Here is a 27,279-nt window from a genome sequence, read left to right as displayed (position 1 = left end):
CGACCACTGCCTCTTACTTGCCGACTGTCACTTACAGGATGACCAGCGGGTTGGCAGGGGGACCTGGAAGCTCAATGCTACACTTAACCCCAGAGAACGTGAGGAACTCAAAAGGGATTACAAAGGTTGGAGAACTGTGAAACCCTTCTTTGAGTTTCCAGTTCACTGGTGGGAGGCGATCAAGGAGAACATCAAGAGGTTGTTTATATTCAAAGATGTTCAGAGGGTGCGAGAGAGACAGAGGGAAATGTCCCAACTCCAGAAAAGTATGCAAAATCTGCTCCGGCTGTAGTCGATGGGGGTCGAGGTCAAGGAGGACCTCCATGATGTGAAGAGCCAGCAGGCCTCGCTGTTTGTCATGGAGGCCTCCAAGATCATCTTCCGGTACAGAGTCCGCTCCATTGAGCAGGATGAGACGTGCTCGTGTTACTTCTTCCAAAAGGTACACAGTGAGAGCTCTGTGATCAGCAGCCTGAAGGAAGAGGATGGCTCGGTAATGTCTTCGCAGTCCGACATACTAAGGGTCAGCAAATCTTTTTATGCTGGGCTGTACGACACGGATCCCACAGACAGCAGAGCCTCCCAGTCCTTCCTGTCATCTATCGCAGAGGCCTTAGATGACAACATGAGGGAGAGACTGGACAAGCTGTTAACCCTGGACGAGCTGGCAAAGACAGTCAAGTCCTTCGAGACAAGTAAAACTCTCGGAAGCGATGGCTTACCGGTTGAGTTGTATTCGGCCCCGTGGGACTGGGTCGGCCCGGACCTGCTGGAAGTATACGAGACTATGCTCCTGGCCGGCAGCATGTCAGAATCCATGAGGAAAGGCATCACCACCCTTATCTACAAGCGGAAGGGGGAGAAGGCAAAAATCAGAAATTGGCAGCCCATCTCACTGCTTAATGTTGACTACAAGATTCTGTCCAAAGTCATAGCCAGTTGAGTCAAGTCTGCTCTGGGGTTGGTGATTCACCCTGACCAGACCTGCACTGTACCTGGCAGGAAGATCTCTGATAGTCTCGTGCTACTCAGGGATACGATCGCCTATGTACGGGACAGGAGGGTGGACACCTGCCTCATCAGCCTGGACCAGGAAAAGGCATTTGACAGGATATCGCACACCTACATGATGGACGTTCTTTCCAAAATGGGGTTTGGGGAGCGAATCTGCAATTGGATCAAACTGCCCTACACAAACATCAGTAGCGCAGTCTCAATGGGTGGGAATCAGGAAGTTTCTCGATCCCATCTGGAGCCAGACAGGGCTGTCCTCTCTCCCCTGTTTTGTTTGTTTGCTGTATTGAACCCTTTGCTGAGTCTATTCGGAAGGACGCGAGCATAAGAGGGATGACAATCCCAGGCAGTGGAGGCACTCAGGTTAAAACCTCCCTGTACATGGATGACGTCGCCGTTTTCTGCTCGGAAGTACTGTCCGTTCGCAGACCGGTGAGCATCTGCGAACAGTTCGAACTGGCCTCGGGAGCCAAAGTTAACCACGGCAAGAGCGAGGCCATATTCTTTGGGAACTGGGCTGACCGATCTTTAGTCCCCTTCACCATCAGGCCAGACTACCTGAAGGTGTTGGGGATATGGTTCGGAAGGGCTGGGGCGTGCACCAAAACCTGGAAGGAGTGAGTAGCCAGGGTACATCATAAGCTGAGCATGTGGGAGCAGCGATCTCTCACCATTGTGGGTAAGAACCTGGTCCATCAGATGCGAGGCGCTCACGTTGCTGTACGTGGCGCAGGTCTCGCCCATACCCCATTCCTGCACCATGGCGGTCACCCAAGCCATTTTCTGCTTCATATGGGGATCCAAAATGGACTGGGTCCGGAGGGACACAATGTTCAAACCTCTTGATAAGGGTGGGAAAAATGTACCCAACGCCGCCCTCATCCCGATGACCACTTTCCTGTGCGGCTGCATCAAGTTGTGCATAGATCCCCAGTACGCAAACTCCAAGTGCCACTACGTGCTAAGGTTCTATCTGTCCCTAGTGTTGTGAAGGATGGGCCTGGTCACATTGCTGCGGAACGCTCCATCCAGTTGGATCGTGCCGTACCACCTATCCTTCGTGGAAAAGTTTCTGCGGAAAAACACCTTTGACCACCAATCCATCAGGCAGTGGTCTGCACCGAATGTCCTCAAAGCCCTTAAGGAAAAGGAGATGGTGGATCTGGTCGGATGGTTCCCCGAGCAGACTGCCAAAGTCATTTAGCGGAATGCCTCATCACCAGAACTTTCAAACAAGCACCAAGATGTAGCTTGGCTGGTCGGAGAAGAGCCCTCCCCGTCAGATCCTTCCTGCACTCCTGGAGTCTCTCACCCTCCGCACAATGCCCTCGAAGTGACTGTGGTGGGGAAGCGATGGTTGCCCACCTCTTTCTGGAGTGTGTCTTTGCAAAGCAGGTGTGGAAAGAGATGCAGTGGTTTTTGTCGGGGTTCATCCCAAGCAGCTCTGTAACACAGGAGTCTGTGCTCGACGGGCTGTTCCCAGGGACCCACACAGAGATACACACCAACTGCTGCTGGGGGACTATCAATTTGGTGGAAGACCCCCTTTGGTCTGCCCGAAACGTGCTGGTCTTCCAGCGCAAAGTGTTGTCCACAACCAAATGTTGCAGACTGGCACATTCCAAGGTCCAGGACTACGTGTTGAGGGACGCACTAAAGCTTGGGGCAGCCGTGGCAAAGGCTCAATGGGGAAAAACCACTCTAAGGTGTCCGCACCAAGGTGAACTGAGGGGCTCGATCCATGGAAAACCCCTCTGGCTGTATCCAGAAAATATTTGTTTGCTGCAAAAAGTACATGGCAGGTAAAATGAAATGGAAGGGTTGTGAGGCAACTCACTCCTGTATTGAAGGAAACTGATCTCCTTTGCACTGTTTGTATTGCTGACTTGGTGCTGTTTTTGAACTGTTTTGTAATGCGTTTTTTTTTTACAGTTTTTTACGAATAAAGTATATTTTAGAAATAAAAATACAAAAAAAAAGCTCAGAGGGACTTGCACAAGGAACACAAAGTTAGCATGGAGGTATAGCAAGTAATTAGTAAGGCAAATGACTTGTTGGCCTTTATTGCAAGGGGATTGGAGTGCAAGAATGAAGGGGTCTTTCTACAGTTGTACAGGGGTTTGGTGAGACCACACCTGGAGTACTGTGTGCAGTTTTGGTCTCCACATTTAAGGAAGGATATACTTGCATTGGAGGCAGTACAGCAGAGGTTCACTAGATTGGTCCCTGGAATGAGAGGGTTATTTTATAGGCTGCGTAAATTGACTGTATACTCTCTGGAGTTTAGGTGATCTCATTGAAACATACAGAATTCTGAAGGGGCTTGACAGGGTAGACACTGAGAGGTGTTTCCCCTGGCTGGGAAATCTAGAACACTGGGCACAGTCTCAGCTTAAGGGACCAGTCATTTAAGACTGTGATGAGGAGCAATTTCTTAACTCAAAGGGTTGTGAATCTTTGGAATTCCCTACTCCAGAGGGTTGTGGATGCTCCATCATTGAATATATTTAAGGCTCAGTCTCCAGCCAATTTGATTCACTCCACATGAGGCTGAAGGTACTGAATACTTCAAAGGCTATGAGTCCTGACAATATCCTGACTGCACAACTGAAGACTTGTGCTGCATAACTGGTTGCGCCCCTTGCCATGCTGTTCCAGTACAGCTATAACACTGGCACCTACCCGACAATGCGGAAAATTCCCCTGGGGTATGTCCTGTCTGCAAAAAGCAGGACAAATCCATTTACTGCCCCATCAGTCTACTCTCAATCATCAGCAAAGTTATGGCACTGTCGACGACATATTCCATCAAGCACCAATTAAACAGCAACAACCTTCTCACTGATGCACAGTTTAGGTTCCACCAGGGCCACTCGGCTACTGATCTCCAAACGTGGACCAAAGAGCTGAATTCCAGAGGTGAGGTGAGAGTGATTGCTCTTGATATCAAGGCAGCATTTGACAAAGTGTGGCATCAAGGAGCCTTAGCCAAATTTTAGTCAATGGGAATTGGGGAAAAGCTCTCCACTGGTTGGAGTCATACCTAGCACAAAGGTTGTTGGAGGCCAATCATCTTAGCCTCAGGTCATTGCTGCAGGAGTTCCTCAGGGTAGTGTTCTAGGCCCAACCATCTTCAGCTGCTTCATCAATGACCTTCCCATCATCATAAGGTCAGAAGTGGGGATGTTCACTGATTGTACGATATTCAGTACCATTGACAACTCCCCAGATACTGAAGCAGTCCATGTCCCTATGCAGCAAGACCCTGGACAATATTTCAGGCTTTGGATGATAAAGGGAAATTAACAGTCGTGTCGCACAAGTGCCAGGCAATGACCATCTCCAATAAGAGAGAATCAAACTGTCTCCCCATGACATTCAGTGGCATTCCCATCGTTGAATCCACTGTCAACATCCTGGGGGTTACCATTGACCAGAAATTGAACTGGAGCAGTCACATAAATACTGTGGCTACAAGAGCAGGTCAGAGGCTGGGAATGTTGCAGCGAGTAACCCACCTCCTGAATTCCCCAAAATCTGTTCAGCATCTACAAGGCACTAGTCAGGAGTATGATTGAATAATCTCCATTTGGCTGGATGATTGCTGCACCAATAACACTCAGAAAGCTCAATACCATCCAGGACAAAGCAGCCCACTTGATCCCCATCCACCACAGTGGCGCAGTGGTTAGCACTGCAGCCTCACAGCTCCAGCGACCCGGGTTCAATTCTGGGTACTGTCTGTGTGGAGTTTGCAAGTTCTCCCTGTGTCTGCGTGGGTTTCCTCCGGGTGCTCCGGTTTCCTCCCACATGCCAAAGACTTGCAGGTTGATAGGTTAATTGGCCTTTATAAATTGCCCCTAGTATAGGTAGGTGGTAGGGAAATATAGGGATAGGTGGGGATGTGGTAGGAATATGGGATTAGTGTAGGATTAGTATAAATGGGTGGTTGATGGTCGGCACAGACTCGGTGGGCCGAAGGGCCTGTTTCAGTGCTGTATCTCTAAACTAAAACTAAACTAAACATTCGCTCCCTCCACCACCGACAGTGGCAGCAATGTGTACCATATACGTGCACCAGATGGACTGCAGCGGTTCAAGAAGGCAGCTGACCACCACCACCTCGAGGGCAATTAGGGATGGGCAACAAATACTGGCCTTTCCAGTGATGCCCACATCCTTGAAACGGAAAAAACCTCCCAGATTTTTGGTCGCTCAGTGAATTGAGGAATATGGGAAGCAACATAGAAAGTGGAGTTGAAGCCTAAGATGAGCCATGATTGTATTGAATAGCAGGGCAGGCTCAATGGGCCATATGGTATACTTCTGCTCCTATTTCTTATGTTCTTGTAGCATCCTAGATTGGCACCTTATGATACATGCAGTGTAATTTTTGACCTGTTGAATTCCATGATGTATGAATGTAAGCATTCACAAAGCCGATTGGACACGTTTGGCAGAATGTAAAAGCAAAATACTGCAGATGCTGGAAATCTGAAATAAAAACAAGAAATGCTGGAACCACTCAGCAGGTCTGGCAGCATCTGTGGAAAGAGAAGCAGAGTTAACGTTTCGGGTCAGTGATCCTTCTTCGGAACTGACAAATATTAGAAATGTCACAGGTTATAAGCAAGTGAGGTGGGGGTGGGGCAAAAGATAACAAAGGAGAAGGTGCAGATTGGACAAGGCCACATAGCTGACCAAAAGGTCATGGAGCAAAGGCAAACAATATGTTAATGGTGTGTTGAAAGACAAAGCATTAGTGCAGATAAGGTGTTAACGGACTGAATATTGAACAGCAGCAAGTGCAAACATGAAAAAAAACAGTGGTTAAGCAAACTGAACAAACTAAGATGAAATGAAATAAATGCAAAAAAAAGATTGTAAAAAATGTAAAAAAGAATAAAAGAAAAAATAACTATAAAATGAAAGTAAAATGGGGGGCTGTCATGCTCTGAAATTGTTGAACTCAATGTTCAGTCCGGCAGGCTGTAGTGTGCCTAATCAGTCGATGAGATGCTGTTCCTCGAGCTTGCGTTGATGTTCACTGGAACACTGCAGCAATCCCAGGACAGAGATGTGAGCATGAGAGCAGGGGGGAGTGTTGAAATGACAAGCAGCCGGAAGCTCAGAGTCCTGCTTGCGGACTGAGCGGAGGTGTTCCACAAGCAGTCACCCAGTCTGCGCTTGGTCACCCCAATGTAGAGGAGACGACATTGTGCGCAGCGAATACTACCATGTATACGACATTGAAAGAAGTACAAGTAAATCGCTGCTTCACCTGAAAGGAGTGTTTGGGGCCTGGGATAGTGAGGAGAGAAGAGGTAAATGGGCAGGTATTACACCTCCTGTGATTGCAGGGGAAGGTGCCATGGGACGGGGACGAGGTGGTGGGGGCAATGGAGGAGTGGACCAGGGTGTCGCGGAGGGAACGATCCCTTCGGAATGCTGACAGGGGAAGGGAGGGGATGATGCATTTGGTAGTGGCATCATGCTGGAGATGGCGGAGGATGATCCTTTGGATATGGAGGCTGATGGGGTGGAAAGTGAGGACAAGGGGAACCCTGTCACGGTTCTGGGAGGGAGGGGGAAGGGTTGAGGGCAGAGGTGCTGGAAATGAGCCGGACACGGTTGAGGGCCCTGTCAACAACAGTGGGGGGGAATGGGTCCTAGTTATGCCTGTCTTTTTGTGGGATATGTCGAGCATTCTTCGTTCCAGTCCTACTCAGGCCCCCTGCCCCTACTCTTTTTCCGGTACATTGATGACTGTATTGGTGCCGTTTCCTGCTCCCGCCCCGAACTGGAAAACTTTATCAAATTTGCTTCCAACTTCCACCCTTCTCTCACCTTTACATGGTCCATCTCTGACACATCCCTTCCCTTCCTCGACTTCTCTGTCTCCATTTCTGGGGATAGGTTGTCTACTAATATCCATTATAAGCCCACCGACTCCCACAGCTACCTCGACTACACTTTTTCAAACCCTACCTCCTGTAAGGACTCCATTCCATTCTCCCAGATTCTCCGTCTCTGACGCATCTGCTCTGATGATGCTACCTTCCATGACGGTGCTTCTGATATGACCTTTTTCCTCAACCGAGTATTCCCCCCCACTGTTGTTAACAGGGCCCTCAACCGTGTCCGGCCCATTTCCCGCACCTCTGCCCTCAACCCTTCCCCTCCCTCCCGGAACCGTGACAGGGTTCCCCTTGTCCTCACTTTCCACCCCATCGGCCTCCATATCCAAAGGATCATCCTCCGCCATTACCGCCACCTCCAGCGTGATGCCACTACCAAATGCATCATCCCCTCCCTTCCCCTGTCAGCATTCCGAAGGGATCGTTCCCTCCGCGACACCCTGGTCCACTCCTCCATTACCCCTACCACCTCATCCCCGTCCCGTGGCACCTTCCCCTGCAATCGCAGGAGGTGTAATACCTGCCCATTTACCTCTTCTCTCCTCACTATCCCAGGCCCCAAACACTCCTTTCAGGTGAAGCAGCGATTTACTTGTACTTCTTTCAATGTAGTATACATTGTAGTATTCGCTGCGCACAATGTGGTCTCCTCTACATTGGGGAGACCAAGCGCAGACTGGGTGACTACTTTGTGGAACACCTCCGCTCAGTCTGCAAGCAGGACTCTGAGCTTCCGGTTGCTTGTCATTTCAACACTCCCCCCTGCTCTCATGCTCACATCTCTGTCCTGGGATTGCTGCAGTGTTCCAGTGAACATCAACGCAAGCTTGAGGAACAGCATCTCATTTACCGATTAGGCACACTACAGTCTGCTGGACTGAACATTGAGTTCAATAATTTCAGAGCATGGCAGCCCCCCATTTTACTTTCATTTTTAGTCATTTTTTCTTTTTTACATTTTTTACAATTTTTTTTTGCATTTATTTCATTTCATCTTAGTTTGTTCAGTTTGCTTAACCACTGTTTTTTTCATGTTTGCACTTGCTGCTGTTCCATATTCAGTCCGTTAACACCTTATCTGTACTAATGCTTTGTCTTTCAACACACCATTAACATATTGTTTGCCTTTGCTCCATGACCTTTTGGTCAGCTATGTGGCCTTGTCCAATCTACACCTTCTCCTTTGTTATCTTTTGCCCCACCCCCACCTCACTTGCTTATAACCTGTGACATTTCTAATATTTGTCAGTTCCGTAGAAGGGTCACTGACCCGAAACGTTAACTCTGCTTCTCTTTCCACAGATGCTGCCAGACCTGCTGAGTGGTTCCAGCATTCTTGTTTTTATTTTTGCAGAATGTAGTTTTGTAGACACAGACATGGAAGTCAACTCGGAAGGTGACTTTAACTCCGATCACTTGTAGCAAAATATTTTTAATTAAATGTCATATTTTTTGGTGCAACATGTGTGTGAATGGTGATTTTAGTTTATCCTATCTGTCCCAATTCTCTCCTTTGTCTTTATATGGCAGTAGGATTAGTTTTGGATTGCACGAACAAATTGGCAGCAGAGGCACAATTAGATGAATTGCCTCCTATGCTATAAACTACCTCTATATAAAATGCACAAAGAGAAATGAGATAGCCTTGCCTTGGTTGAATATTTGCGAGTTTTCGAAGTTAATCAGATCTGGCTAACGTGAATAATTGTTAATTACAGTATTTACTGTGGTTTTCTGATTAGACAGGCTTCTAGAAACCAGGTCATTTTATCTCTGCAATCTCTTTCTGCTCTGAGAATGCTCCCTTTTTGGAGGCATAAAGCATCTGAAGTTTGATTTTTGTTACGCTAACTCCAGACTTTTCCAAATCTGTCTATTGAGTAGCTATGCTAAACAGACAACCCAGTTCCTGGTCTGCAATGAGTTAACTGAGCACTGCTAGGGCAGCAGAAGAGGTGCTACAAATAACTTCAGTACTTAGTTTTTGGAGGGAATTTGGCCACATGATCACTCTCTAGTCGCCCACCTGGTCATTGGGTGTTGGAAGGATTTGGGTCAGTTGGGATGTTGCACCATTGAATGGTCTGATACTAACAATAATCATGTGAAATATGTTGCAAGGTACCTGGTATTGGTGGACTTTAGTCAAGCAAGGAGTCAAGAAAAGAGGGGCTTGTTTAAAAAAAATGCTGAGGAAAAATAACTCCATTTGTTGAAAATGTAAAATTTTACTGATATGTTTTTGTTGACATGTGTTTATAATGGGTTATTATAAACTTCTTCCCCCAGGGATACGAGCATGAATAACATAACTGAACTGCAACCTGACTCCTTCCAAAAACTCCCATACCTTGAGGAATTGTAAGTATATTGACAAGTATAGATTATATAAGCTGTGTTTGACTTGACATGTGATTTCGTTTGTTTGTTTTGAGACTTAACAATTATACCCTTCACTACAGATCATTACAACTACTGTTGAACACAGCAGTGCTAAACATTTCACTAGAACCGGTGGTATTGTCAATATTATAAGCAGCATTTTAAAGTAGGGGACAAGGGGCCGAATTGCCTCCTGATGGTCACTGATTTAATCCAAGGGCAAACAGTCCAAATAAACCAAGCCAATGTGAAATATGTCTCTGTATATTTGATGTTTAGATGAGGGGAATTTTTTTGTTCAAACTGACACGCTGCCTTCTGTTTTTGAAGTTAAGTTTTACATGGCTCAAACTTGTGTATTAAATATATGCAGCATCAACATCTACCTTTAGACAATAGGTAAACCTAGTAACTTGTGACCAGGGCTGTAAATTAGGAATTAATTGCTTTCTAGTTCGCAATTACAAAAGTAACCCACCAAGAAATTCTAGTCCACCTCAAAATCTCATCACTCCAACCACCCTCCTGCATTTCCCCGACATCATCAAAACTTTGTTAATCAGACATGGTTTAATTTTTCAAGCTGAAAGCTCATCTAACCTCATTAAATAAACATTACGCATATAAGCAAGCTCTGTGCAGTGAGCTGGTTATTTAAGACCTAAACATGTTTTTGCCAGCATTTTGAAACTTCTTATTATGCAAGTAAAGTTTCCCTCTGATTTCTCAGGCTGCTTCAGTATGTCAAAAACATTACTCAAATATTAAAGTGGAGTTAAATTGATAGCTCTTATGAACACTTTATTGCTTTTCTTTGTGTCCTACTGTTTCTTTACTCTCCAGTGAAAAATTGGCGCAGAATCACAATGACTGAGAATTCATTATACAATAAGCGGTCGACTGCTTCATACTTGGAGTTTGCTCCCACGACGTCTGCTTGGCAAGCGTTTTTCTCTGTGACATTGGCTTGCTGATTTGAATGGTGCCATGCATCTAGATTTTTTTTTAGCAACCTACTTAATCACTGGTAGAAACAGAATGTATTAATGTTAAAAGCTGAATTTATTTTATTAACTTAAAATGCAATGTGTTTAATTTAGATTCAGATGCTTTTGTGCTTCAGAATCTATTGTTTTATTAGTTTCAGTTTTTTTTCTTGAAATTGGCAAACAGTTGCACTCCATGGTTTACGTACTGGCTTCCTAACTGGGTCACAGTAGTACTTTGTGCCATTTTAAAATTGTTGGTTTAGTGTTGGTGCAGTGTACTAGTGAATACCAATGTAATGCTGACAATACAGTATTAGTGGACGCAAGGGAATTGGTAGATTGGGTGTGAGACCACCTAGAGGAGATGGCTGTACAACATTGTCAGCTGACTGCTGCATAAACTCAGCTGGTAAAAACTTTTTGACAAAAAAGTACTTTTAAAAAGAGCATAATCGAACTAGTTTGGCTCTTTTCAATCATTTATAAGTATCTGAGCAACTTCAGATAATGTGCCGCTTCTGTACACGCATTGTGCTTTCCATTGCTTAACATTACAACACCAACAACTTGTATTTATATAGCACCTTTAACGTGATATGTCCCAAGGCGCTTCAAAGGAGAAAAACAAAATATGACCCCAAGCTATATAAGGAGATATTGGGTCACATGACCAAAGGCTTGGTCAAAGAGGTAGGTTTTTAGGTTGATAGGTAAATTGGCCATTATAAATTGTCACTAGTATAGGTAGGTGGTAGGGAAATATAGGGACAGGTGGGGATGTTTGGTAGGAATATGGGATTAGTGTAGGATTAGAATAAATGGGTGGTTGATGGTCGGCACAGACTCGGTGGGCCGAAGGGCCTGTTTCAGTGCTGTATCTCTAATCTAATCTAATCTAAAGCAAGGAAAGTGAGGTAGACAGATGGAGAGGTCAAGGGAAGGAGTTCCAAAACTTAGCACCTAGACAACCGATGGCTCAGAGATTAAAATCAGAGACGTTTAAGAGTCCAGAATTAGAGGAGCACAGATATCACATAGGGTTGTGGAGCTGGAAGATATGACAGAGATAAGGAGGGGTGAGGCCATGGAGCAATTTGAAAATGAGGATGTGAATTTTTAAATCAAGATGTTGCTTGACTGGAAGCCAATATAGGTCAGTGACCACAGGGTTGGTAGGTGAATGGGACCTGGTGCGCGTTAAAACATGGGCAGCAGAATTTTGGATGACATCAAGTTTATGGAGGGTAGAATGTGGGAGACCAGCCAGGAGTGCATTGCAATGGTCAGGTCTAGGGGTAACGAAGGCATGAATGACAGTTTCAGCAGTAGATGAGCTGAGGCGGGTGCAAAGTTGGGCGATGTTACAGAGGTGGAAATAGGCGGTTTTAGTGATTTGAGTGAATATGTGGTCGGAAGCTCTGTTTGGGGTCAAATATGACACCAAGGTTGTGGACAGTTGCCAGGGAGAGGGTTGGAGTTGGTAGCTAGGTAATGGAGTTTGGAGTGGGGACTGAAAACAATGCCTTCAGGACATGAAGAAAAGACGGTGTAAAAGTGGCTGCTTGCTTGCATCTGTTTGAAAATAATGCTGACATTACACCTCTGTCTTCCACTCGTGACTAATAATGATCAGAGGTGCCTGGAAGCCTTGGTTGATACTTTTTCCCACCTCTTCTTTTCCTCTCCCATCCAGATTGGGGTTCTGAGGCTGCTTGTAAACCTTTGGAGAGAGTAACTAACTCAGCACAGACCAGGAATTGCACTTGAAGCCTCACTGTTTGATATGGTACTATCTAGTGCATTTATCAATGGAGTCATAAGCGATCTCGCTGTCACTGGGGGGAATTTTAACCCCCAAAAAGAGGTGGGTTTGGATTGGGTGTAATTTAAAATACTCAATTCTATCCACCCATGGTTTTAACGGAGGTGAGACAGGCAGAGGACTGGCAGGCAACCAACCTGCTTAGAGGAGATTGGTTGGTCATTTAAATATTTTAATGAAGCACAGTGCCTCAGAATTAACCACTATTTCAAATCTAACCCTGGCAGGCCAGGTTTTCCAGGGCTTGGCCAACCCAGCAGCTAATGGAAGGCGAGGACTGCTGGATCCAAGATATAAGTGGTGCCTTTCTGCTTACCTGCTTCACCCGCACACCACACCACCTCCGCACCCCCGCCCCCAACGATCAGACACCTTTCCAAAATTCCCTCTAGCTTCTGATCTCTTCAGCTGCAGACCCCTATCGCCCCTCTCGCCTCCAACTTTAACCACTCCTGTCTGTCCCCACCCAACCCACAATCTCTCCTTCCCTCACCATCTCCAGAGCTGGATGCAGTACTCCAGTTGTGGCCTAATCAGTGCTTTATAAAGGTTCAGCATAACTTTCCTGCTTTTGTACTCAATACCTCTATCTATGAAGCCCAAGATCCCACATGCTTTGCCAACTACTCTCTCAATAGGTCCTGCTGCCTTCTCAGATCTATGAACCCCCAGGTCCCTCTGTCTCTGTACACTGTTTAGAACTGTACCATTTAGTCTATATTGCCCCTCCCTATCCCTTCTGCCAAAGTGCATCACCTCATATTTCTCTATTAAATTCCATCTGCCATTTGTTTGCTCATTCTGCTCGTCTATCTATGTCTGTTGCAGTTGATTGATATCATCCTCACTGTATTTTATTATGGGATGTGGGCGTCACTGGCGAAGTCAGCATTTGTTGCCCATCTCTGATTGCCCTTGACACCTGAGTGACTTGCTAGGCCATTTCAGAGGGTATTTATGAGTCAACCACATTGCTTGTGGGTCTGGAGTCACGTAGGCCAGACCAGGTAAAGGCAGCAGATTTCCTTCCCTAAAGGACATTAGTGAACCAGATGAGTTTTTACGACAATTGATAATTTCATGGCATCACTGATGTCTAGCTTCCAATTCCAGATTTTATTCACTAATTGAATATATTAATTGAATTTAAATTCCACCAGCTTACATGATGGGATTTGAGCCCATGCACTCAGGGCTTTATCCTAGACTTCAGGATTGCTATTTCAGTGACATTACCACTATGCCACTGCCTCCCCACCTTCAAGTTTGGTATCATTGGAAAATTTTGAAATTTTACTCTATTCCAATATCCAAGTCATTTATGTATATCAATAAAAACAATGGGCCTAGCACTGAACCTTGGGTATACCACTGCCTACCATCCTCCGTTTTGAAAAACAACCATTTAGCTCAACTCGCTGTTTTTTGTCTTTTAGGCTTTTTTTAATCAAAGCTGACGTTGACCTTCCTATCCCATGAGCCTCAATTTTGTCACCGAGCCTTTTATGTGGTACTTTGTAAATCGGTTTCTGAATCCATATAGACAACATCCATTGCTTTCCTTTCATCAACTTTCTCTTGCTCTGTTACTTCATCAAAAAGAAATCCATTGGATCAGTCGAGCACAATCTGCCGTTTACAAATTTGTGCTGGCTCTCCTTAATTAACTCAAAACTTGCCAAGTGCCTGTTGATTTCCCCCCCCCCCCCCCCCACCCCCCATTATTGTTTCTAAAGCCTTACCCTCCACAGATGTTAAACTGACTGGCTAGTAGTTATTAGGAATGTCCTTATACCCTTTCTTGAACAAGGATATCACATTTTCTTCTAGAAGAACCTGTGGAATTCTCTACCACGGAAAGCAGTTGAGGCCATATCATTAAATATATTCAAGAAAGAGTTAGAAATAGTTCTTAGGGCGAATGAGATCAAGGGATACGGAGAGAAAGTGGGAACAGGTTACTGAGTTTGGATGATCAGCCATGATCGTATTGAATGATAGAGCAGGCTCGAAGGGCCGAATGGCCTACTCCTCCTATTTTTTTTTCTATTTGCCACTCCAATCCTCTGGCACCTCCAGCTGCAGGACATTCTGAAGGGTCAGAGGTCGTGGTACACATTAGTACCAATGACATAGGTAGAAACAGGGATGAGGTCCTGCAACAAGAATTTAGGGAGCTAGGTAGCAGATTAAAAAGCAGGATCTCAAAGGTTGTAATCTCTGGATTACTCCCGGTGACATGTGCTAGTGAGTATAGAATAGGAGAATAGAGCAGATGAATCTGTGGCTGAAGACATGGTGCAAGAGGGAGGGCTTTAGTTTCCTGGATCATTGGGTCTGTTTATGGCGAAGATGGGATCTGTTCAAGTTGGACGGGTTGCACCTGAACTGGAACGGAACCAACATCCTTTGCTGGGAGGTTTGCTAGTGCTGTTGGGGGGTGGGGGGGGGGTGCTTAAACTAATTTAGCAGGGGGATGGGATACAGAGTGGAGGTGCAGTAGAGGGTGATGCACAGTCAAATATAGAAGAGAAACTGAGTCAGTCTGGAAGGCAGAGCAAATATAGACCTGTTAGGACACAAGCGAATAATGCAAGGCTGGATTGCATCTATTTTAACACCAGGAGTCTTACTAGTAAGGCAGATGAATTGAGGGCGTTGATTAACACATGGGAATGTGATATTATTGCTATCAGAGAGACATGGTTGAGGGAAGGGCAGGACTGACAGCTCAATATTCCAGGGAAGAGAATCTTCAGGTGTGACAGGGGAGGGTGTAAAAGAGGAGGTGGCATTACACTGTTGCTCGGAGTCAATTACTGCATTAAGGAGGGATGCTATCTTACAAGGTTCCTCAAATGAGGCTATATGGGTAGAACTTAAAAATAAAAAGGGGGCAATCATTTGACTGGGAGTGTACTGCAGGCCTCCAGGGAGAGGTACAGGAGCAGATATGCAGGCAAATCTCAAAGGTGTAAAAATAATAGTGTAATGAGAGTAGGGGATTTCAACTTCCCCAATATCAACTGGGGTAGCCTTCGTGCAAAAGGCTTAAAGGGGGCGGAATTCTTAAAAATGCATACAAGAGAGATTTTTGAGCCACCACGTAGAAGGTCCTACAAGAGAAGGGGCAGTACTGGACCTAATCCTGGGGAATGAAGCCAGACAATTGGTAGAAGTGTCAGTGGGGGAGCATTTCGGGGATAGTGACCATGACGCTAAGATTTAAGGTAGTTTTGGAAAAGGACAAAGAGGGACCGGAAATAAAAGTACTGAATTGGGGGAAGGCCGATTTCAATATTATAAAACCGGATCTGGCCAAAGTGGACAGGGAGCAGCTACTTGTAGGAAAGTCTACATCAGACCAGTGGGAGTCATTCAAAAAGGAAATAGAGTTCAGGGCCAACATGTTCCTGTAAAGGTGAAGGGTAGGACCAACGAGTCCAGGGAACCCTGGATGTTAAGGGATGTAGAGGATTGGATAAGGAAAAGAAAGGAGGCTTATGGCAGATTAAAAGTGCTGAAATCAGCAGAGACCCTAGAGGAGTGTAGAAAGTGTAAGGGGGTACTTAAAGTAATTAGGAGAGCGAAGAGGGGAGGTGAAAAAACACTGGCGGGCAAGATAAAGGAAAATTCCAAGGCGTTTTATAAGTATATTAAGGGCAAGAGGATAACCAGGGAAAGAGTAGGGCCCATTGGGGACCAAAGTGGCAATCTGTGTGTGGAGCCGGAAGACATAGATGAGGTTTTAAATGATTATTTTTCATCTGTGTCCACAATGAAGGATGATGTAGGTGTAGAGATCAGGGAGGGGGATTGTGATATACTTGAACAAATTAGCATTGAAAGGGAGGAGGTATTAGCTGTTTTAGCAAGCTTAAAAGTGGATAAATCCCCAGGCCCAGATGAGATGTATTCCAGGCTGTTATGCGAGGCAAAGAAGGTGATAGCAGGGGCTTTGACACAAATTTTCAAATCCTCTCTGGCCACAGGAGAGGTGCCAGAGGACTGGAGGACAGCGAATGTGGTACCATTATTCAAGAAGGGTATCAGGGATAAACCAGGTAATTACAGGCTGGTGAGTCTAACATCAGTGGTTGGGAAACTATTGGAAAAAATTCTGAGGGACAGGATTAATCTCCACATGGAGAGGCAGGGATTAATCAAGGATAGGCAGCATGGCTTTGTCAGGGGGAGATCATGTCTAACAAACTGGATTGAACTTTTTGAGGAGGTGACTAGATGTGTAGACGAGGGTAAGGCAGTTGATGTAGTCTACATGGACTAAAGTCCCACATGGGAGATTGGTTAAGAAGGTAAGAGCCCGTGGGATCCAGGGCAATTTGGCAAATTGGATCCAAGATTGGCTTAGTGGCAGGAGGCAGAGGGTGATGATCGAGGGTTGTTTTTGTGAATGGAAGCCTGTGACCAGTGGTGTACCACAGGGATCGGTGCTGGGACCTTTGCTGTTTGTCGTGTACATTCATGATTTAGACTTGAATATAGGAGTTATGATCAGTAAGTTTGCAGATGATATGAAAATTGATGGTGTCGTAAATAGTGAGGAGGAAAGCCTTGGATTACAGGATGATATAGATGGGCTGGTAAGATGGGCAGAGCAGTGGCAAAAGGAATTTAATCCTGAGAAGTGTGAGGTGATGCATTTTGGGAGGACTAATAAGGGAGTATACAATGGATGGTAGGACCCTAGGAAGTACAGAAGGTCTGTGGGACCTTGGTGTAATTGTCCATAGATCACTGAAGGCAGCAGCACAGATAGATAAGGTAGTTAGGAAGGCATATGGGATACTTGTCCTTATTAGCCGCGGCATAGAATATAAGAGCTGGGAGGTTATGATGGAGCTGTATAAAATGCTAGTTAGGCCACAGCTGGAGTACTGTGTACAGTTCTGGTTACTGCACTATTGGAAGGATGTGATTGCACTGGAGAGGGTGCAGAGGAGATTCACCAGGATGTTGCCTGGGCTGGAGCATTTCAGCTATGAAGAGAGACTGGATAGGCTAGGGTTGTTTTCCTTAGAGCAGAGAAGGCTGAGGGGGGACCTGATTGAGTTATACAAAATTATGAGGGGCATTGATAGGATAAATGGGAAGAAACGTTTTCCCTTAGCGGAGGGATCAGTAACTAGGGGGCATTGATTTAAGGTAAGGGACAGGAGGTTTATAGGGGATTTGAGGAAAAAAGTTTTCACCGAGAGGGTGGTTGGAATCTGGAACACACTGCCTGAAGAGGTGGTTAAGGCAGGAACCCTCACAACATTGAAGAAGTATTTAGGTGAGCACTTGAAACACCATAGCTTACAAGGCTGCGGCTACGGGCCCATTTTCCCAATGGCACTACATTATTCTGTAATTAAAAACTGAAAATGATAGAAATACTCAGGTTTGACAGCATCTGTGGAAAGAAACAGTTAATGTTTTAGGTCTATCACCTTTCTTCAGAACTGATAAAAGTTAGAAATGTAATAGGTTTTGAGCAAGTGAAAGGGGGGAGGTTGAGAAGAACAACAAAAGGGAAGGTCTCTGATAGGCTGGAGGTCAAGAGAAATCGAATGACAAGAGGTTTATGGTGCAAAATTGGTTCATTTTTGTTTCTCAATTACTTTGCGTTTGGACAGCTGCTATCCTGCTATTCACACCTCCTCTAGATGCATCTTTTGTTTACTCGTCCCATTACTGCTCCCTTTGGGTTTGCACACCTACCCCCATTATTCTGTAGTCTTCCTTTCAGTCTCCCAGGAGAAACTGATTTTTAAATAAGCTAGGCCACTAACTAAATTTTGTAAAATCCTGTTCACCTATCACCCCTGTGCTCGCTGACCTACATTGGTTCCCGGTCAAACAGCATCTTGAATTTTAGAATTCTCATCCTGTTTTCTAATCCGTCGATGGCCTCGTCCCTCCCTGTCTCTGTAATCTCCTCCAGCCCCACAATCCTTCGAGATACTTGCACCCCTCTAATTCTGGACTCTTGAGCATCCCTGATTTTAGTCACCCACCATTGGTGGCTGTGCTTTCAGTTGTCTAGGCTCTAAGCTCTGGAATACTCTCCTTAAACCACTCTGCCTCTCTCGTGCTTTTCTCCTTTTAAAACATTCCTGGAAACCTACCTCTTTGACCAAACTTTGTCATCTGACACATCTCCTTATGCAGCTTGGTGTCATATTTTGTTTTATAATGCTGCTATGAAGTGCCTTGGGATGTTTTATTATGTAGTAAATTGACAAATTCGTTTAGCCTGGATTTAAGCATATGTGAAAAGCTATCAAACACACGAGTGTAGAAGCTGCAATTGTTTTTGTTCTTCAAACATACATTTTAGAAGAAATTTGTTGCAATTCAGTTTGTTATCTGTCTCTGAATTGTAGTCAAGTTTACTCTTTTAAGTGGCTTTTCAATTTTCCAACTTGTACCTAATAGTTACTGTTTTGTGTCTCCGTTCTGGTTATGTAAATTTAGACAATAGTTGCAAAATTGTTAAAATACCATTTTTCTACCAGTAGTGATGCAAGTCCATAAGTAAGAAATTTTATAAGGTAGAGTGCAAATGTGTGGTACCATTGAGTGACAAAATGCAGGATTGTGTCTGATTCCCCAGGTGGGTGGTTTCCCAATTCTGGTTGGGTTGAGAAGTTTGCAGGGTGTGACAACTAGTTTTGGCCTAATTGGATCCCATGTGGTTCCCCACATACATAAATGGAAATCTGGCGAGCAAATGAACACTGACTCTTAGGCAGTTTAGCAACTGTTTTAGGACTGAAAGTTTCTCTGCCTATCTCTCAGCTATTGGTGCCAAGAAGACCTAATGGAGGGTAACTTTTTTTTGGTCAGTATTTATTCAGTAGCCCAGTATAATGAGGTTAAGTCTGCTCTTAGTGCTACTTTTTATAGTTTCTAGTTAGTGTTGGAGAAGTACTTGTATGCTGTATGATTAAAGTATCATGAAATGATATGGGTGTGGTCATATTGTATGGAGAAGGTTAAATGGTGCCTGTATGACGGCTTGCTTTGACAGTTGATGGATTATGTAATTGTTTTGTATTGTCAACTCTTTGCCAGCCTTGTTGGTTTACTTGCTAATGCTGCCAATAGTGAATTAATCACTTACTCTTGTCATGATGAAAACCTTACTGAATCCCCACTGAAAAAGCATACAGTCCCTTGGGCCTTGATGAATGATGATAAATAGATTCTGGCGAACTGCTCTGCAAGAGCCTCCCACATTCAGCTAGTTGTATCCTGTCTTCTGGAAGGTTGCCAGAATGTGGAAAACTGATGTATAATGGAGTAGAGTCTAGTGTTGGTTGGGTGCAATAGGCTGAATAAACAGGAGTTGCCTTGAGGTACCTAAATGTTCTTATGTCTCATCAAGGCATTTACTGGGCATTTGTTTGATTTGATTCTAAATGCTTTAAGTTTATGATTGCAAATTGCAATATATTTATACATTTTCTAGTGTGATTAGTATCTTGTGGAAAAGTTTGAAACGTGCAAAGTACTGATTCTATACTTAAAATTCATAGTTCAATCTGCATTAACAATTCACAACATATCTGCTCTGAATGACTTAGTAAAAATTCATTATGGCTTCAATCTTTGTTAACTTGACAAATGAGAGAGGAAGGCTTTTAGTTAAATTTAACAGATTACACTGTAATGTTAAGCTTTTTGATTTGTAGGGTTAAATCTGATAATTTTTCAGGTGTAGAGGCCAATTAACTCCAAAATTAGCATCCAAAATCTGAAAATGCCAATTATTTTAATGTAGGTGACTGCTTTCTTGGTGCAGGGTGTGCTTCATTTTGCAGTACCAACAGGGAACATTGATACAGGACCCTTTACTCTCCATACCACAGACAGCTGGGGGGGCAGCCAGTGGTGCCAATAATGATGACTCTCAATTCATTTCGTATTGTGCTTTCTGAAGATTGTTGTTAGCATTTTTTTTTATCCAATTACAAGTATTTTATTTGTTACAAGCATAGTTTTCATCTGGAACAAGTATGTATTTGCTAGCTCCATTTTGATTTTAACCCAAATTCAGGAAAAAAATAAAACCTGAAAATAAACTATTTTAATATTTGCTTGTGTATTGGTAATCAGTAGATTGTGATTCATTGTCTTTCCTTTCCTCCTCCCTTATACATATTCGATCCTCAAAACTTGCCATCCTATTAGTTGTTACTCCTTGCATGTTAAAACATTATTTGTTTTGCAAATAAAATCAGATGACCAAAAGGGTCCTATAATTATTGAATTTTGCAACTGTGTAATCCTGAAATCAGCAAAGACTTAGTTTGACAGTGTAACAAAATTAGAGATCTTTTCCTTAATGAAACTGGCTGATACATATTTTACCTATTTGATCCTTTGGATCACACTAAATCTGGCGGATTATATTTTCAAAAGGAAAAAAATTAAATGCGTCTGCTATACAGGTGTTGTGTTTTATGCATTCTTAAAATGCCCTCCTTTCCAATTTCACTTTACTGAAAGAAGAATGGATTTCATAGAAAAATAACCATTTCAAACATAGTGTTGAACTCTGAAGGTTGATCTCAATTTCTATTGTAATAAGAAAAAGACAACTTTTTGGGATTTAACTATAGCTTTTCCATCTGCATTGTAAAAATGTCATAACTTAACGCTTGTGCACTTCATCACAAGGACTGCGGCGGTCCAAGAAGGTAGCTCAACACCACCTTCTCGAGGGCAATTCGGGTTGTACAATAAATGCTGGCAATGCCAGCAACGCTCAAATCCCATGAACTAATTTTTTTTAAAAAAACCTCTAACTAAGCGCTCTTGTTAATTAGAAAGTCTGCTAATTAATGCCAAATATTTGCAATTTTTGCCATTTACTGGCCCAGTGCTTTGTGACTTGAAATAAAAATGTAATTTGCAAAAGCATATATAGCATAAAAGATTTCTAGTTTGGCATCCACAGACCTGAAATTGCATGCAACATTATCAAAGGGATCTTGTTATTTAAATTTGAAAGGTTTGCTCGAATCATTTCAGTTTTTATTTTAGTATCAACTTCAATAGTTTCATGTTCCTGTGTTTTCTTTACAATTTGTTAAAATATTAACTCCTGCCTCGTGTACTATAATTTACTTAAAAGTGGTTCTCATAAAAAACAAACTATCTGAATCTCTCCAAGTATTATGTGAAAGACGTTCATGTCATTAGCATGTTTCAGTGTTTTCAGTGTTGCCATGAATTTGCTACAGGACCAAGAGGCACTAAGTTAGTGGGATAGTAAAGAACTGCAAACATGAAGGACTAAGTTACAAAAAAAATGCAAGGGAGAGCAAGCTTACACAGAGGATTGGCGATGTCAGGATCAGCTTGCAGTTAGAAACTGCTGTATTTTTAAGCTTGACAAGACTAAAAGCAACAAAAACAAGAAATGCTGGATTCACTCAGCAGGTCTGGCAGCATCTGTGGAAAGAGAAGCAGAGTTAACGTTTCGGGTCAGTGACCCTTGACCCTTCTTCGGAACTGGGAACCCAGTTCCGAAGAAGGGTCACTGACCCGAAACGTTAACTCTGCTTCTCTTTCCACAGATGCTGCCAGACCTGCTGAGTGAATCCAGCATTTCTTGTTTTTGTTTCAGATTTCCAGCATCCGCAGTATTTTGCTTTTATATAAGACTAAAAGCAAGTTCGTTGCTAATCAGCTAGCGAACTGCAGTAACCCTGTGTTGAAGTTTGACAGGAGGTATTGGGCCAAAAATATTTTTCTTTGCCTATTTAGAATTTTACTTGCATTCTACTTTTCTAGAAATAGCCTGTAAGGAGTTAACACCCCAATGCCTCAGGATTTTTCAAAAGGAAACATATCAAAAAGACGTTCAGTCTGCAAGCGCGACTCCAAGCTTCCTGTCGCTTGTCATTTCAATTCTCCACTGTGCTCCCACTCTGATCTTTCTGTCCTTGGCCTGCTACAGTGTTCCAGTCGAGCTCAAGGAACAGCACCTCATCTTTCAACTGGGCACTTTACAGCTCAACATTGAGTTCAATAATTTTAGATCATTACCTGTACCCCCATTTCTTTCTTTCCGTGTTTTGTTTGCTGTTTTTTTTCCCCCCATCTCCCCACCCCCCCGTTTCGTTCTTAATCCCATCACTTTTTGTTTGGATGGTTGCTATTGCCAATTACACCTCATCCAGATGCATCTTTTGTTTCTTTACTTGTCCCATTGGCTTTATACCATGAAACCTTTTGTCATTTCAATCTGTCCTACCTTCCGCCCTATCACAGACCTTCGCTTTTGTTGTTCTTCCCCCTCCTCCCTTTCACTTGCTCAATACCTATTACATCTTAACTTTTGCCAGTTCTAATGAAAGGTAACATGGACCTGAAACATTAACTTTGCTTTTCTCTCCACAGGTGCTGCCTGAGCTGCTGAGTATTTCCAGCATTTTCTGTTTTTGAATCAAAGACATTTGCATTTATATAGCACCTTTTGCAACCTTGGAACATCCTAAGGCAGTTTAAAACTAATTAGTTCAGTTCCAGACCAGGTGGTCTTTGTTTATTGATGAGGCTAAGATTAGTTCATATTTCAAGGTGTGCATTGGTTGAAACTATATTGTATTCAATAACAAGCATCTCATCTCATTGCCAGAGAGATTGACTGCATTCAGCATTGATGAATGGCTCTTTAGTCTTGTGTATTTGGGGGTGGTCTCAAGCCACCTGGGCAAGGGTCGAAGAACAGGCTACAACCTGGGGTAGTGGCTTTAATTGACAGCTGTTTGAGACCTCTTGATGAGGAGACAGGGTCATTATTGTCTGTAGTTCTCTGGGAATTTGTGGTCTTGTATTTCAGAATGATATTGCGGCCAACCTACAGTCAATGTCAGTCACTGAGAATTTGTAGCCAACAGTTGATTGTTTTAAAAGTTCCAGGGCCAGCTCAGCAGAGGTAAGCTAGGTTTCAAACAGTAACCTGCTTTACAACAAAAATAATCGCATGCATTCATACAGATGGGCAGGGTGGGCAGACCTTTGGCTGGAGGGCCACATCTGGGTATGGAAATTATGAGGGGAGCATAAATGCTGAAGAAAGGAAAAATTAAAATAAAGATTAATTTTGGTACAAATAAACGTAAAAACGTTATTACAATTATACCTTCATAACAGTGCATTATAATAATGAAATGAAACGTACCCCCTCTTGAATTAATATGAACAATGCAGTTGGACGCCCATCTTTACAACGTCATCAAAGTCGGGTGTCATTCTTGTTATGGAAATCTGCAGTAAGGAACTGAGATGCTGGTCAGTTAACTAATCACTGAGATTCCCATCTCAAAATGATAAATAAATTGTGACGAAAACCACACCTGCTAAAATGAAACACATGAATTTTGTCACTTGGAACATTATTTTTGAACTGTTACTGGATATTGAACATAACATATTTCAAAAGGACCACAGAACAGTGGTTGAAAACATGGCTGCACACTTGCATTCTAAAAGACAGTTGCATGGAGAGAGACAATGGGAGTACTCCTGGATTCAATTAGCCAGATGGGTTTTGTCAATAGTGATGATCAAAAGACATGGAGAGTCATTGAATGTGTAAGAGCCAGCATTCCAGCCCCCCCCCCACTAACTGAGAGTGTCTGGTAAGCTGTGAGGAATCCACAAACCTCGCAGGTGAGGCTGTCTCAAGCTGACTAACCTGCTGGCCAACCTGGAGCTTTTTGAGTTGTGCCTGACACAGAAAGAAACTGCAATTGAACTTCAAGGGGAAAGTCTCCCCCTCTGTCTCTGTCTCGCTCGCTCGCACTCGCTCGCTCTTGCTCTCTCTCCCCCCTCTCTTTCGCTCTCTCCCCCCTCTCTTGCGCTCTCTCCCCCCTCTCTTGCGCTCTCTCTCCCCCCTCTCTTGCGCTCTCTCTCCCCCCTCTCTTGCGCTCTCTCTCCCCCCTCTCTTGCGCTCTCTCTCCCCCCTCTCTTGCGCTCTCTCTCCCCCCTCTCTTGCGCTCTCTCTCCCCCCTCTCTTGCGCTCTCTCTCCCCCCTCTCTTGCGCTCTCTCTCCCCCCTCTCTTGCGCTCTCTCTCCCCCCTCTCTTGCGCGCTCTCTCCCCCCTCTCTTGCGCGCTCTCTCCCCCCTCTCTTGCGCGCTCTCTCCCCCCTCTCTTGCGCGCTCTCTCCCCGCCCCCTCCCTCGCTCATGCAAAGTTCCAAGGACCCACGACAGTCACTGAAGCCTCAAGACAGAAGATCAGCGAAACAAGTTTGAAAATGTGCACTGTGCCCCAAGAGAACTGCAAGACTTAGCTTCAGTCAAAGACTTTACATCCAACCTGAAACCAGTGACTGAACTCCATCTATTACTTCAAACCTTTCCCCTTTAATTCTTTCTCCTCCTCTGTCTCTATTTGCATATGTGTTTATTGCATATGCATACTCGGGTGGTCGCGTCGCGTATTTTTAGTAGTTTTAACTGAGTTAGAGTTTAAAGGTTAATAAACTTACACCTTTCTTGTCTATTTGTGAGAAAACCTGTCTGGTTGATTTCTTTACAATTACAATTCGAGAGCAGTGAGCAAGGACTCGCTGAGGGGAAGCTAAAAGCACTGTTTTAAAAGTTAAACCCTGTTACGGCCAAAAGCAGGAAAAGGCTGAGAGGAGAGCCCTAGACCCCTTTACCTGGTCGTAACAAAATCTTTGGTTCCCGATAATCAGTTAAGCACAAGACAGCCAAAATGGTATTTTAGGTTCTGATCTAATCAAATATTTGAAACTTTAGGTACTTTATTTTTTATTTATTTTGATTTAGAGATACAGCACTGAAACAGGTCCTTCGGCCCACCGAGTCTGTGCTGACCAGCAACCACCCATTTATACTAACCCTGCAGTAATCCCATATTCCCTATCACCTACCTCCACTAGGGGCAATTTACAATGGGCAATTTACAATGGCCAATTTACCTATCAACCTGCAAGTCCTTGGCTGTGGGAGGAAACCAGAGCACCCGGCGAAAACCCACACGGTCACAGGGAGAACTTGCAAACTCCGCACAGGCAGGACCCAGAATCGAACCCGGGCCCCTGGAGCTGTGAGGCTGCAGTGCTAACCACTGCGCCACTGTGCCGCCCCAAAAGCTATTTGCTGAGAAGGATATTTAATCACTTGAATTTTGGGAAATACTGGCAAACATTTAATACTGGGTACCCTATAATATTTATAAATAGACCTCCAATAATGTCAATTGAAGGATTTTTCATGCCGATTGGATTTTTTGATTTCATGATATTTAGAGCATTTTAGAAAATGATTGCACATCAAATTGAAGTTTTAAAAAAATTGACATTAACTTACAAATAGCCCATTTGTATGTCATCATCTAGCAGAGCCAGGTTTTGTTCTTTGAGGCCTAAAAATTGGATATCTGTAAATCCTTGCTCTCCCCAAGTAATTCCTAATGAGATCAGACTAAATTATCTTATGCAGACTATCACATCCAGTCCAGCCCTCAATCACTTCCAGGCCAACAATATGCTCTTCCCTTAGGCCACTGTCCTCTACAAACTGCACCGTAAGCAAAAATCAGAGAGTTTACTTACATTGTGCTGCTCTCAGTGCTCCTCCACGTGCATTCCCCTCCTCTCACATGGTGGCCGCACTTGAGAAGTGCCGCTCTTGTGCTAAATTAACCAGAAAGCCCACTGAACGGCTAGATCAGAATCAAATGCATCTTTATACTGTTAACTTGGAAGCCATACAAGAATTGTAGAGCGACATATTGTAATGGAGATTGGAGAACTCATACCTTCTGCTAATTCCTGTCAAATTAATCATGAGGTCTAATAGAGCAATGCAAGGCAACTAACCAGATAGATATCCCCCTTCCCTTCTACATCCCATTGAATAAAACTCCTCTTTCCATGAGCTAGGGCTAGAGGTAAATAGAGATTATACTTGAGAATTCCTGAAAAAAGAGACATGCAGTCAAAGCTTTTCATCTTGCACTCATCAGGACAGACGCAAGAATGCCCAATTTTAAAGGGAGCAACAATTTATACTGCATGAAAAAAAGCAGTTATACTATAATCATTGACACTCTGATCTCAACAGGTCCTTCATCTCTGCCTTTCTCTTATCTTTCACCTTGTGCCAGTCTACCTTTGCATCCGAAAGCCCTAACAACAGACTTGAATCCTTCAGCATGATTGCTCTTGTCAACTACACTTGACTGGACTGTCAAACCTTTATTGAGTGTTCTTATGAAAGTGCTTCCATATTTTGTTAAATTTTGTTTTGAGGACTCGTATTTAAATTGTGGAAATGGATTCATTTTGGAAGGCTGAAGATTTCAGAGGCACAGTGGTGCAGTGGTTAGCACCGCAGTCTCACAGCTCCAGCGACCCGGGTTCAATTCTGGGTACTGCCTGTGTGGAGTTTGCAAGTTCTCCCTGTGTCTGCGTGGGTTTCCTCCGGATGCTCCGGTTTCCACCCACATGCCAAAGACTTGCAGGTTGATAGGTTAATTGGCCATTATAAATTACCCCTAGTATAGATAGGTGGTAGGGAAATATAGGGACAGGTGGGGATGTGGTAGGAATATGGGATTAGTGTAGGATTAGTATAAATGGGTGGTTGATGGTCGGCACAGACTCGGTGGGCCGAAGGGCCTGTTTCAGTGCTGTATCTCTAATCTAAAACTAATCTAAGATGCTGGACTTTATTTTGTTGTTGAAAGTTCACTGAAAGGAAACTCAAGAAGTTGTGTTTGAAAACAACCTTTACTGGATATCGCATGCTTTACGATAAATAAAGAACAGTAACCTTGGTGACTTGAGGGAGATGTTTACAGAGAAGTGACATGTCAAGACTCTTGAGAGTCTGGAATTGGTTTTGCTTCTGAGATATTATTTTGGTTCAGTTGGGGTGTGAACAGTGTTGAAAAGCAGTTGGTTTTGTAGCCTGCTGAAAAAGAAACCCCTAGTTCATCTTTCCTGTACTTCTGTGAGACCCGGAGAAATCCAGTGTGTCAGCTCCTTTTTCTCTACCCCTACCTCAAGTGAGGCAGGTAAACCTGTAATTATACTTGGGGATACAGGAGTCACCCAAACCCATTTGTTGGGGAATGGCATAACCTTTCCACCAGAGAGCGC

General features: G+C 43.8%; 1 protein-coding gene across 1 annotated transcript in view; it reads left to right on the top strand.

Annotated features, from left to right (window-relative positions):
• Window positions 1-27,279, top strand: part of lgr4 (leucine-rich repeat containing G protein-coupled receptor 4) — a 183,217-nt gene that overhangs the window by 50,267 nt on the left and 105,671 nt on the right. Inside the window, exon 2 of the mRNA XM_068046475.1 lies at window positions 9,222-9,293. Coding sequence (XP_067902576.1) covers window positions 9,222-9,293 — 72 coding nt within the window. The remainder of the gene's footprint in view (window positions 1-9,221; window positions 9,294-27,279) is intronic.

Source organism: Heterodontus francisci, chromosome 14 (assembly GCF_036365525.1).
Source record: "Heterodontus francisci isolate sHetFra1 chromosome 14, sHetFra1.hap1, whole genome shotgun sequence".
NCBI classification, from domain to species: domain Eukaryota; kingdom Metazoa; phylum Chordata; class Chondrichthyes; order Heterodontiformes; family Heterodontidae; genus Heterodontus; species Heterodontus francisci.
The sequence above is the reverse complement of the archived record's forward strand: the minus strand, read 5'-3'. Positions and strand labels throughout refer to the sequence as shown.